The following is a 14,129-nucleotide window of genomic DNA, read 5'->3' as shown; positions in this document are numbered from 1 at the left end:
CTACTCCCAGCATGTGTACGGTCTATCAGTGCATGCTGGGAGTTGTAGTTTTGCAACAGCTGGAGGCATACTACTTTGGCTGGGAATGCTGGGGATTGTAGTTGTGCAACAGCTGGTGACACACTGGTTTGCTACTTAACTCAGTGTTTCACAACCATTGTGCCTCCAGCTGTTGAAAAACTACAACTCACAGCATGCACTGATAGACCGTACATGCTGGGAGTTGTAGTTTTCAACAGCTGGAGGCACACCGGTCGTGGAACACTGAGTTAAGTAAAAAACTCTGTTTCACAACCAGTGTGCCTTCAGCTGTTGCAAAACTACAACTCTCAGTCACCTACAGCCAACAGGCATGCTGGGAGTTGTAGTTACACAACCAGCAGATGCACCACTACAACTCCCAGCATACACTTTAGCTGTTTGTGCAAGCTGGGAGTTGTAGTTATACAAGAGCTGAAGGTACACTTTTCCATAGAAAAAATGTGCCTCCAGCTGTTGCAAAACTAGAAGTCCCAGCATGCCCAAAAGGGAATGCGCGGAGTTGTGGTGGTCTGCCTCCTGCTGTTGCATAACTACAGCTCCCAGCATGCCCTTTTTGTATGCTGGGAGCTGTTGCTAAGCAACAGCGGGAGGCTGTCACTCACCCAGCTCCTGATCCACGCTGCAGGTCAGTCCCTTGCCGCCGCTGCTCCTGGGGCCGCGATCCCAACATTGATGCCGGGGATCAGGGTCCCCAGCTCCCGGGGTCCACGTCCCGTACCCGCTCACGTCCGACGGAAGAGGGGCGGAGCGGGTTGTGGGAGTGACACCCGCAGCAGGTGCCCTGATTGGTCGGCCGGTAAACCGGCGCCAGTGCCACCTCACCCCTGCTGGCTATGGCTGTTCGGGGCCGTCTGAGACGCCGGAGACCCGATTGACCCGGAATCCGCCGCAGATCGCTGGGCTGAATTGCCGATCCCCATCATGATCCCCCTGGGCGATATGCCCCGATGCCTGCTGAACGATTTCAGCAGGCATCGGGCACCGACTCCGCTCCAGATGGCTGCGGGGGGGCCGGGAAAGCACATGATGTTCTCAACGTCATGTGTCCTTAAGGGGTTTAAGTGGTTATCCAGGAATAGAAAAATAGAGCTAATTATTTTTCAAAAATGTCTGTCTCCAGGTTGGGTGTGGTTCTGCAGCTCCCTCTATTGAAGTGAATAGAGCCAAGTTTTAATACCACACACAACCTGGGGACAGACGTGGAGCTGTTTTTAAAAGAAATCAGTTCTGTTTTTCTATTCCTGGATAACTCCTGGACGAAGGTTAGCGTTCAGAAACGCACGTTGGAGTGGCGTCATCACGGGGGTTGAATTTAGATCTCTTAGGGCAGCGGCCACTAATTTATCATCTGCGACTTTTCTGCAGAATGTCGCAAAAAGTCGAAATGTGCCAGATTTAGAAGTAATCACAGGGCGGGCAATTCAACCCTTCCCTATATCAGTCTCCTACTACTTATTATTCAAATGATGCGTGGCCCGTCACTGCTCTGCAACATTTTACCAGAGTTGTCCTGTGGGCATTCAACAACTAATTTGATAAATTTGGAGCATGGCTGCCACTTTCCCTACAACTTTTTCCTCTAAAGTGAACAAGAAGCAAGTACAGAGTTTATAAATGGCCCTCAGTGTATCAACATATAGGGACACTACAAATTCAAACACTAAAAATGAAAAAAAAAAAAAAAAAAAAAGAAAAAAAAAGGCTCTTGAGAGCAAAACTACAACATGAGGGATAAATCATGCTTACCCTTTGATAAGGCACATACTCAGTGGATAATTTATAGTGGTTACTAATACCCTCCTGTGTGCACACTAGACTAATGATCAGGGGAGCAAAGTCCAAGAGATGGCTGTGTTGTTGCATAAGCAACACTGTCTTAAAGGAGTACTCCGAAGCACAGTTTTTAGGGGGCAAATGAAGCATTAAGCAAAGTTATATTACTTACCTATGTACTTGCGTTTTCAATATTGGCCTCTTCAGGGAGTTACCATCTTTTTTCTGTTCCACCGGAAGCTGGGTCCTTTGACGGTCGACTTCGTTTTCCTCCCGATCCGCCGCCATCTTAGCCTGGTGACTCATCGCTCCCATGAGTCACTGCGGGCTGTGCCGGCCTCCCAGCCCGGAGTCTGCGAAGCCCCCATCACTAATTTATTCATCTATTCGCGGAGCTGAGCTGTCATAGGCTCAGCTCAGCAAACGCCTATCGCAGCGCTGACCGCCAATCAGTGCTTACTTCCGGCGCATGCGCAAGGCCCACTATATCAAAAGAATAGGAAAATTTCATGGGCCAATCAGCAAGCTTCGTTTCACTTGCGTACTAGCTACTCTTATTCACATACCAACACGAAAGCTCATTGGAGCTCGGCGACCATGTGAGGAGGACACATTTTGTGAGGTGGGGATAGGGAAATAAGTGGGAGAGGAGGGGGCGTGAAATATTATAATTTCGGGAAGGGGCCGAGCAGGGGAGCTACAGGGGGAGGGCAGGAGCTGTCCGGAAGTCAGGAGCGTGCTTGCTGGGAGAAGTAGTTTTTTACATTGCGGGCAAGGAAGAGAACCCGGAATTACCGGAAACTTCGGGCGGCAATAACAGAAGAACGGCGGGGCCATTTTACATGAATGAGGGGTCGTTTAAAAGGTAATTTCATGGGCTACATTGTGGCATGTTTTGGGTGGTGCATCGGAGTACTCCTTTAAATACTATGAAAAGTAATCATACTTATTCAGATGCGAACAGTACAAAGCTGAAAGAGATCGCTGCCACAACCCTTCCATGTCTTACTGCTGGTCCAGTGTTTTCATTGCTATATTTACGTGATATCTATGAACCAGTGCTTCATTATAATCTAGAATGCAAAGTCACAGTAGCTTAGTCAATTTTTAAATGTCTTTTTTCTTTCACTTTCTGTGGAGCTGTCAATCAAGCTCAGTGCAGAGAAACACTTTCTAAGATTGGACTCTTGCCAGGCCAGGAGGAGACCAAACTCACGGTATTAATTGTGGCAGGGAACATAACAGAGCCACCTATTGGCTGTATTTTTCTACTACATTTTAATCATATTTATGTTGATAATTTTAATATTAAGTGAATGGGAACATGTCTGCTAATTACACAAGGAACACAATATTAAAAGTTTTATTTGGTGACAGGTACTCTTTAAATACATTTTAAGTTTATATTTACATGTGCAGTATCCTGCACAATTTGATGCCCAGGGTTTGAAGTTATGTTCAGTCATGTAGTTTACATTAAAATCTGCGACTTCAAATCCTGAGTATCAAATATGCACAGGATACTGTACTTGTGAATACAGCCTAAATAAACATTACTTGTATTTTTTTTTTATTACTTTACTTTATGTAGACTAATGCTGTTTCTTAAAGCTTTTTTTCTTATGACAAATTACTCGCCAGTTCCCTCCATCTGTGTGTGTTCATGCTTGTGAGTGATCTTTTGGTTGGTTTTCCTTCGCATAAGGATTTTGTATGGACTTTTACTAACCTTTTTCTTATCCTTTCTCATACCTATGCTTTCACTATGAAGGACTCAAACGTAAAAAGCACAAATCTTTTAAAAACCGTTTTAAGGTTCATGATGCTAAAAAAGGTGGGTACACCTCTTTCTAAAGCAAGTGTACTTTTGTATGCAAACATTTAAAAACAGGTTATTTAAGTACTGTTTGGAGAACATTTTAATCTCCAGAAGGCTATAGCTATTTTGGAGAGCATTCAGAGAAGAGCTAGTACATGGACTGCAGGATGAAACTTACCAGGAAAGGTTAAAGGCCCTTTAAAGTGGTACTCCCCTGGAAATTATTATTTTTATTTTTAAATCAACTGGTGCCAGAAAGTTAAACAGATTTGTAAATTACTTCTACAGTGGGGCAAAAAAGTATTTAGTCAGCCACCAATTGTACAAGTTCTCCCACTTAAAAAGATGAGGCCTATAATTTTCATCATATATATAACCCAACTATGAGAGACATAATGAGAAAAAAAATAAAATCACATTGTCTGATTTTTAAATAATTTATTGGCAAATTATGGTGGAAAATTAAAATTTGGTCACTTACAAACAAGCAAGATTTCTGGCTGACAGACCTGTAACATCTTTAAGAGTCTCCTCTGTCCTTCACTCGTTACCTGTATTAATGGCACCTGTTTGAACTTATCAGTATAAAAGACACCTGTCCACAATCTCAGTCACACTTCAAACGCCACTGTGGCCAAGACCAAAGAGCTGTCGAAGGACACCAGAAACAAAATTGTAGACCTGCACCAGGCTGGGAAGACTGAATCTGCAACAGACAAGCAGCTTGGTGTGAAGAAAACCCCTGTGGGAGCAATTATTAGAAAATGGAAGACATACAAGAATCACTGATAATCTCCCTCGATCTTCTCCTCCATGCAAGATCTCACCCCGTGGTGTCAAAATGATCACGAGCGGTGAGAAAAAATCCCAGAACCACACAGGGGGACCTAGTGGAAAATTTATAATAAAGTATTGAGATAAATTTTTGTTATTGACCATGTACTTATTTTCCACCATCATTTGCAAATACATTCTTTAAAAATCAGACAATGTGATTTTATGGATTTTTTTCTCATTATGTCTCTCATAGTTGAGGTATACCTATGATGAAAATTACAGGCCTCCCTCATCTTTTTAAGTGGGAGAACTTTCACAATTGGTGGCTGGCTAAATACTTTTTTGGCCCACTGTATTTAAAAATCTTAATCCTTCCAGTACATATCAGCTGCTGTATACTACAGAGGAAGTTCTTTTCTTAAATAATTTCCTTTCTGTCTTACCACAGTCCTCTCTGCTGACACCTCTGTCTGTTTTAGGAACTGTCCAGAGCAGGATAGGTTTGCTATGGGGATTTACTCCTACTCTGGACAGTTCCTTAAATGGACAGAGGTGTCAGCAGAGAGCACTGTGGTCAGGCAGAAAGGAAGTTCAAAAGGAAAATAACTTCCTGTATAGAATACAGCAGCTGATAAGTACTGGAAGAATTAAGATTTTTTAATAGAAGTAATTTACAATTTTTTTTTTAACTTTATGGCACCAGTTGATAAAAAATTTTTCCAGTGGAGTACCCCTTTACCCTGTATAGCTTGGAAGAAAGATGAGACAGGGAGTATGATAAAGAAAATCAACACGGTAAAGGAAGAGAGTATATTTAAAGAAGAAAAACTACCACAAGGGGACATAGTTTTAAATAAGAGGGGCAAAGGTTTAAAGTAATATCAGGAAGTATTACTTTACTGAGCGAGTAGTGGATTCATGGAATAGCCTTCCTGCAGAAGTGTTCGCTGCAAATACAGTGAAGGAGTTTAAAGGGGTACTCTGTTAGAAACCTCTTATCCCCTATCCAAAGGATAGGGGATAAGATGTTGGATTGTGGGGGTCACACAGCTGGGGACCCCCACGATCTCCGGGTCAGCAGCGTCCAGAACACAGAAGCTTGCAGCTTCTGCATTCGAGACGTCACGCCAAGCCCCCTCCATTCATGTTTATTGGAGGGTGTGTGACAGCTAGTACATAGCTGTGACGCCTCCTCCCATAGACATGAATGGATGGGGGCATGGCGGCCTGCATTGGGCACGGAGTGGAGTTTGTTCTGTGCACCAAATGACAGGGGTGCTGTGCTGGTTATCGCGGGGGTCTTCATCTGCAGGACCCCCGCCATCTAACGTCTTATCCCTTATCCAAAGGATAGGGGATAAGAGGTTTCTAGCTGAGTATCCCTTTAAGCATGCATGGGATAGGCATAAGGCTATCCTTTTTTAAGTAATAAATGCATACGCTAATGTAGATGACAAAAATTCTTGTTTTTATGTATGATTCATCAAAGATACAATAATCAAACAATATTCACCCAACGTGTGTCATACAGTCCGCAAGATGTTAATAGGAGACATAAAGGGCTTCTTCGGCTTCCATGTGCAGCTGCACCAGCAATCTCTTATGCAGCAGTCTCCATTCACTGCAGGCTTGGTAGGTAGGTCTGCAAAATTTCAAGGGCAATGCCCCCTTTGTCAAGCATAGTGTAAATGCCCATCACCACAATACATAGGTAAGAAACTCGTGCAAGATTTCAATTCTGAAGTAAAAACCATACAAAAAACATGTTACAATAAATAAAAACCATTTCAATGTAAATGGATTCAGGTAGAAGTGGCAAAAGAAATGGGACTACTTAAAGGGGTACTCCGCACCCCTAGACATCTTATCCCCTATCCAAAGGATAGGGGATAAGATGTCAGATCGCTGGGGTCCCGCTGCTGTGGGCCGCCGGGATCTCTGCTTCGGCACCCACCTGTACGGCTTCCAACTCACACTGGCAACGCTGGAGGCTTCAGAGCCCGACCGTAATGGCGGACGAGCGTGACGTTGCGACTCCACCTCGTGTGATGTCACGCCCTGCCCCGCCCCCTCAATGCAAGTCTATGGGAGGTCCATCACGCCCCCTCCCATAGACTTGCATTGAGGGGGGCGGGGCGTGGCATCAAACGGGGCGGAGTTGCGCTCGTCCGCCATTGTGGTCGGGCTCCGAAGCCTCCAGCAATGCCGGTGTGAGGTGGAAGCCGTACAGATGGGTGCAGAAGCCGAGATCCCGGGGGCAAACAGCAGCGGGAACCCGGTGATCTGACATCTTATCCCCTATCCTTTGGATAGGTGATAAGATGTCTAGGCGTGCGGAGTACCTCTTTAAAAGACGCATTATTGAAGGCAACAGAAAATTGCTTTAGACTTGTCAGTAAAAACAGCAAAAGGAAGAGACCACTGATGTACTCAGCAGAAGTGGGAACAATCGTAAAAAACTAAAAGCTAGCATTTAGTAAATTATAAAACAACCCAAAGCAATGAAGATAGGGAAATCTACAAGACTAGGCAGAAAGAGGCCAAGCAAGTTATAAGAACTTCTAAAGCGCAGGCAGAAGAAAAACTAGCTCATTCTGTGAAAAAAGGAGATAAGACATACTTCAAATATATAAATGAAAAAAGGAAATGAAAATAAGGTATAACTAAATTAAAAACAACGGAAGGATTGTATGTAGAAGAGAATAAAGGGCTAGCCGACTGCCTTAACCCTTTTCAAAATCAGAATTTTTCATGGACCACTTCAGGTTTGAAGTGGATTTGAAGGGCTCTCTTATTAGAAATACCCCATTATAAAAACTCCACCCCTCAAAGTATTCAAAATGACATTAAGTGTGTTAACCATTTAGGTGTTAAACAGGAATAGCAGCAAAGTGAAGGAGAAAATTCTAAATCTTCATTTTTTACATTTGCATGTTCTTGTAGACCTAGATCGAGTATGGAAATACCTCTTGTGTATGTCAAGTGTTCAGCTGGCGCAGTAGAGGGCTCAGAAGGGAAGGAGCGACAATGGGATTTTGGGGAGAGTGAGTTTTTCTGAAATGGTTTTTGGGGGGCATGTCGCATTTAGGAAGCCCCTATAGTTCCAGAACAGCAGAACCCCCCCCCACATGGAATACCATTTTGGAAACTTCACCCCTCAAGGCACGTAACAAGGAGTCCAGTGAGCCTTAACACCCCACAGGTGTTTGACGTCTTTTCGTTAAAGTCGGATGTGTAAATGAAAAAAAAAAATAATAATTTTCATTAAAGTGCAGATTTTTTCCCAAATTTACCATCTTTACAAAGGGTAATGGGAGAAAATGCCCCCCCAAATTTGTAACCCCATCTCTTCTGAGTATGGAAATACTCCATGTTAGGACATAATTGGCATTTAGGAAGCCCCTATGGTGCCAGAACAGCAAAAAGAAAAAAAACACATGGCATGCTATTTTGGAAACTAGACCTCTCAAGGAACCTAGTAAGGGGGGAGCCTTAACACCTCACAGGTGTTTGACAACTTTTTGTTAAAGTTGGATGTGTAAATAAAAACAATTTTTTCACTAAAATGCAGGTTTTTTTTTGCCAAATTTTACATTTTTACAAGGGGTAATAGGAGTAAATTACCCCCAAAATTTGTAACCCCATTTCTTCTCAGTATGGAAATACCCCAATGTCAAGTGCTCTGCTGGCGCACTACAATGCGCTGAAGAGAAGGAGCGCCAATGAGCTTTTGGAAAGAGAATTTATGTGGAATGCAAGTCTGGGGCCATGTGCATTTACAAAGCCCCCCCCGTGGTGCCATAACAGGGGACCCCCCACATGTGACCCCATTTTGGAAACTACACCCCTCACAGAATTTAATAAGGGGTGCAGTGAGTATTAACACCTCACTTGCGTTAGACAGATCTTTGGAACAGTGGGCTGTAAATGCTCACTGTAGTACCCCTTATTACATTACTTGAGGGGTGTAGTTTCCAAAATGGGGTCACGTGTGTGTGTGTGTGTGTGGGGGGGGGGGGGTTCATTGTTCTGGCACCATGGGGGCTTTGTAAACACACATGGCCTTCAATTCCAGACAAATTTTGTCTTTAGAAGCCCAATGGCGCAGTTCACCCGAAAGAGCACTTTGCATCTACATATGGGGTATGTTCTTACTCAGAAGAAATGGGGTTACAAATTTTGGGGGGCTTTTTCCTATTTTCCCTTGTGAAAATGAAAAAATGTTGGGTAACGCCAGCATTTTAGTGAAAAAATTTTTTTTTTTCATTTTCCCATCCAACTTTAACGAAAATTCATCAAACACCTGTGGGGTGGTAAGGTGCACTATACCCCTTGTTACATTCCGTGAGGGGTGTAGTTTCCAAAATGGGGTCCATGTGGATATTTATTTTTTTGTGTTTATGTCAGAACCGCTGTAAAATCAGCCACCCCTGTGCATATCACCAATTTAGGCCTCAACTGTACATAGTGTGCTCTCACTCCTGAGCCCTGTTGTGCGTCCGCAGAGTATTTTACGCCCTCATATGGGGTATTTCCATACTCAGGAAAATTGTGTTACAAATTTTGGGGGTCTCTTTTTCCTTTTACCTCTAGTGAAAATAAAAAGTATGAGGCAACACCAGCATGTTAGTGTAAGCATTTTTATTTTTTTTACTCTAACAGGCTGGTGTAGACCCCAACTTCTCCTTTTCATTAGGGGTAAAAGGAGAAAAAGCCCCCCAAAATTTGTAGTGCAATTTCTTCAGAGTACGGAAATACCCCATATGTGGCCCTAAACGGTTTTCTTGAATTACGACGGGGCTCCGAAGTGAGAGAGCGCCATGCGCATTTGTGGACTAAATTAGGGATTGCATAGGGGTGGACACAGTGGTATTCTACGCCAGTGATTCCCAAACAGGGTGCCTCCAGCTGTTGCTATACTCCCAGCATGCTTGGACAGTCAGTGGGTGTCCGGAAATGCTGGGAGTTGTTGTTTTGCAACAGCTGAAGGCCCCGTTTTGCAAACCGTGCCGTACAATATGTTTTCCATTTTTATTGGGGGGGGGGGGGCAGTGTAAGGGGGCGTATATGTAGTGTTTTACCATTTATTATGTGTTAGTGTAGTGTTATTATGGTACATTCGCACTGGCGGGTTACGGGGAGTGTCCAGCTACGAGTTTGCGCTGCGCCGAAAAATTTGCCGCAGCTCAAACTTGAAGCAGGACACTCGCTGTAAACTCGCCTCCAGCTGTTTCAAAACTAAAACTCCCAGCATGTACTGACAGACCGTGCATGTTGAGAGTTGTACTTTTGCAACAGCTGGAGGCACACTTGTTAGAAAAACTTCAGTTAGGTTCTGTTACCTAACTCAATATTTCACCAACCAGTGTGCCTCCAGCTGTTGCAAAACTAAAACTCCTAGCATGTACTGATCGCCGAAGGGCATGCTGGGAGATGTAGTTATGCAACAGCTGGAGGTATGTAACCACAACTCCTAGCATGCCGAGACAGCTGTTTGCTGTTTGGGCATGCTGGGAGTTGTAGTTTTGCAACATCTGGAGGGCTACAGTTTAGAGACCACTGTATAGTGGTCTCAGACGGTAACCCTCCAGATGTTGCTAGGCAACTCACCGGTTTCCGTAGGATCCAGGTTGCCGCATTGCTGTCCTCTTCAGCCACCGATCGCCACCTGCTGCCGCATACGATGGGTAAGTGGACCTTCGGCGTCGGTCCTCCTCGATTTCCCCGTTCTGCCCCGCCTATTGTGGGTGGGCAGAATGGGGAAACCGAAGGTTAGTCCCCCCCCCCCCGCCACCGATCTGCTATTGGTCATCGCTTCTAGACGACCAATAGCTGGGATCGGAGGGTTGGCACCCCTGCCACCTCACTCCTATCCCTTCAGGGGGATCATGGACAACCCCCATCCCCCTTATTTTCCAGGTCACCGGGTCACCACAGACCGGTGTGAATGCCGACATGGGAGTGGGGGGGGGGGGGGTTTGAGGCCCCCCCCTGGGCATTTGCACGGGATGCTTGCTGATCGATATCAGCAGTCACCCCGGTCTGGTCCCTGCCCGGCACGCAATGGGGACTGAAATTCTCACGGGCGTACAGGTACGCCCTTGGTCCTTAACTACCAGGGAGCGAAGGCGTACCTGTGCGCCCGTGGTCCCTAAGTGGTTAATAAATACTTCTGTTCAGTTTTAACAGCAGAAAAGGAAGGAAAAAGACCTCCTTAAGAGAGGAAGACTAATGAATCATTTGATATATGTGTATTTACAGAGGAAGAGGTTCTAGTCTGTCTAAAGTGAACGCAAATAAGACACAGGGGCCTGATGGGATACACCCAAAATTATTAAGAGCTTAGTGGAGAGCTAGCAAAACCGTTAACAGATTTATGGTCTCGATGGTAAGGTATGTCTATTTGCTGATGACACAAAGATATTTAAGGCTGGGTTCACATCACGTTTTGTCCCATACGGGACCGCATACGGCCGGGGCAGCTGAAAACTTGCGCTCCCGTATGCCTACGTATGCGGTCCTGTATGTAATTCATTTCAATGAGCCGACCGGAGTGAAACGCTGAATCCGGTTGGCTCAACCCTCAGGCAGAATATAAAATATTAGGCACAGTCCTGACCTCAGTATCTGACTTAAAGATAGGAAGACAATTTAATAGAGCAGCAGGAATCATCAGAATGCTTGGATGTATAGGGAGAGGTATACACAGTAGAAAGAGAGAAGTGCTCATGCCGCTGTACAGAGCACTGGTGAGGCCTCACTTGGAGTATTGTGCACAGTACTGGAGGCCGTATCTCCAAAAAGATATAGATACTCTAGAGAGAGTTCAGAGAAGAGCTACTAAACTAGTGCATGGATTGCAGGATAAAACTTACCAGGAAAGGTTAAAGGACCTTAACATGTATAGCTTGGACGAAAGAAGAGACAGAGGTGATATGATAAATACATAAAGGGAATCAACACGGTAAAGGAGGAGAGCATATTTAAAAGAAGAAAACTACCACAAGAGGACATAGTTTTATATTAAAGGGACAAAGGTTTAAAGGGGTACGCCGCACCCCTAGAAATCTTATCCCCTATCCAAAGGATAGGGGATAAGATGTCAGATTGCCGGGGTCCCGCTGCTGGATTCCAACCAGCCTTCGGATTCCAACCACAATGGCGGACGAGCGTGAAGTCACGACTCCGCCTCGTGTGATGGCATGCCCCGCCCCCTCAATGCAAGTCTATGGGAGGGGGCGTGATGGACCTCCCATAGACTTGCATTGAGGGGGCAGGGCGTGTCGTCACACGGGGCGGAATCGTGACGTCACGCTCGTCCGCCATTGTGGTTGGGATCCGAAGCCTCCAGCGTTGCCGATGTGAGGTGAAAGCCGTACAGGTGGGTGCTGCTGCCTAGATCCCGGGGTTCCCCAGCAGCGGGACCCCAGCAATCTGACATCTTATCCCCTATCCTTTGGATAGGGGATAAGATGTCTAGGGGAGCGGAGTACCCCTTTAAAAGTAATATCGGGAAGAATTACTTTACTGAGAGAGTAGTGGATGCATGGAATAGCCTTCCTGCAGAAGTGGTCGTTGCAAATACAGTGAAGGAGTTTAAACATGCATGGGATAATCATAAGGCTATTCTTTATATAAGATAGGGCCAGGGACTATTCATAGGATTCAGATTATTTGAAGACTAGATGGGCCAAATGGTTCTTATCTGCTGACACATTCTAGGTTTCTATGTAACTCTTCATAGAAATACATTAATGCCTCACCAATCCATAGGGCTGTAAAGTGCACAGCTTTTTATCATCCAGCGCACTTCCCTTTTTAATAGTTTTGTTTTAATCTGTTCTTTATTTTCTCCTTTTATATTTTCCAGTACCGGCCATCTCAATTCGTTAAAATTATGTTAAAATAAATAAATGTTAAAATTTATGTTCAAAAAAATGTCTAGCTACGCTTGGCTCAAATTTCTCCTTCTGTTTTTGACCTTCCTCTTCTGGTCCCTTTTTATATGTGCGTTTGGAACTTTTATGTTCATTAATTTTCTGTTTATTGGCTCACATAGTCTGCCCCACGTAGCATTTCCCACATTGTGGGTGGGCCATTTATATGGATACACCTTAATAAAATGGGAATGGTTGGTGATATTAACTTTTTGTTTGTGGCACATTAGTATATGTGAGGGGGGAAACTTTTCAAGGTGGGTGGTGAACATGGCGGCCATTTTGAATCCATCTTTTGTTCTTTCAATAGGAAGAGGGTCATGTGACACATCAAACTTATTGTGAATTTCACAAGAAAAACAATGATGTGCTTGGTTTTAACATAACTTTATTCTTTCATGAGTTATTTACAAGTTTCTGGCCACTTATAAAATGTGTTCAGTGTGCTGCCCATTGTGATTGTCAATGCAACCCTCTTCTCCCACTCTTCACACACTGATACCAACACCGCAGGAGAAATGCTAGCACAGGCTTCCAGCATCCGTAGTTTTAGGTGCTGCACATCTCGTATCTCCACAGCATAGCCAATGCCTTCAGATGACTTCAAAGATTAAAGTCTAAGGGAGTCAGATCGGGAGACCTTGGGGGCCATTAAACTGGCCCACGACGACCAATCCACTTTCCAGGAAACTTCATCTAGGAATGCTCGGACCTGACACCCATAATGTGGTGGTGCACCATCTTGCTGGAAAAACTCAGGGAACGTGCCAGCTTCGTTGCATAAAGAGGGAAACACATCATCATGTAGGCCACTGGATATGCGAAATTGCTACATGATGATGTGTTTCCCTCTTTCTGCACTGAAGCTGGAACGTTCCCTGAGTTTTTCCAGCAAGAAAAACTCAGTGGACTGGTTGATGGATCCGGCTTCACAGCAAAACACTGTTAAAATCCAAACTTTATTCGTTCATTAATTTTTCCATGTTTTAATGAACGTATAAAGTTTGGCTTTTAACAGTGTTTTGCTGTGAAGCCGGATCCATCCTCCATTGTATCTGTTCCGTAGTCGCCCGAGATTTATATATAGAAAATAATCTATTGTTAATCACCTAATAAGGGCAGATGTGAAAAAGAAAAAAAAAATGGATAAACAGAAGTTTTTAAGGGCCAGACCTGTAATGCCATTATAAAAGGTGACAGTCTAACACATCCCATGAGGGGAACTAAAATCCCCATCAGGGGATGGCACTCCTGTAATAGCACTCAGGTAGTCTATTTACTTGAATGCCCATGTGGGAAAGGTTAAGTGGGGCAGACTATGAGAGCCATTAAAAAGAATTAATGAACATAAAAGTGCCATACGCACATATAGAAAGGGACCAGAAGAGGAAGGTCAAAAACAAAAGGAAAAATTTGAGACAAGTGTAGCTAGACATTGGCCCTTATTTACTGAGTGTTATGTAGGTTTCTTTTGTGGGTTTTAATTCCCTACAATTAATTTTCCACAATATTTACTAAGGTTTCCCTACATCTTGATTTTTTTTTTTTTCTACACATGTTCTGATCTGTCGGGTTTTCCTCAGCTGAAATCCACCACATTTTCTGTGGAAACCTTAGTAAATATGTTGTTGTTTTTGTGAAAATGTCGGGAACACGCCTATTGTCGGTGACCACGCCCCATTTCCCCAACGGCCATGCCCCCTTTTCAGGTTTTCTTAGCAAATTGAGAGTAAGTCGGGTTTTTCTTTCAGAATCTGGCACACAACCCAACAAGACATGTT

General features: G+C 44.2%; 1 protein-coding gene across 6 annotated transcripts in view; it reads left to right on the top strand.

Moving 5' to 3' along the window:
• VPS13C (vacuolar protein sorting 13 homolog C) overlaps window positions 1-14,129 on the top strand; it is a 773,393-nt gene that overhangs the window by 95,641 nt on the left and 663,623 nt on the right. For 4 of the 6 annotated variants that reach the window (XM_056572804.1, XM_056572802.1, XM_056572805.1 and 1 more), the window contains exon 7: window positions 3,587-3,649. The exons of the other annotated variants lie outside the window; for them this stretch is intronic. In XM_056572804.1, the coding sequence (XP_056428779.1) occupies window positions 3,587-3,649 (63 nt within the window). The remainder of the gene's footprint in view (window positions 1-3,586; window positions 3,650-14,129) is intronic. 6 annotated transcript variants of the gene reach the window in all.

This window comes from Hyla sarda, chromosome 4, assembly GCF_029499605.1.
Source record: "Hyla sarda isolate aHylSar1 chromosome 4, aHylSar1.hap1, whole genome shotgun sequence".
Taxonomy (NCBI): Eukaryota; Metazoa; Chordata; class Amphibia; order Anura; family Hylidae; genus Hyla; species Hyla sarda.
The sequence above is the reverse complement of the archived record's forward strand: the minus strand, read 5'-3'. Positions and strand labels throughout refer to the sequence as shown.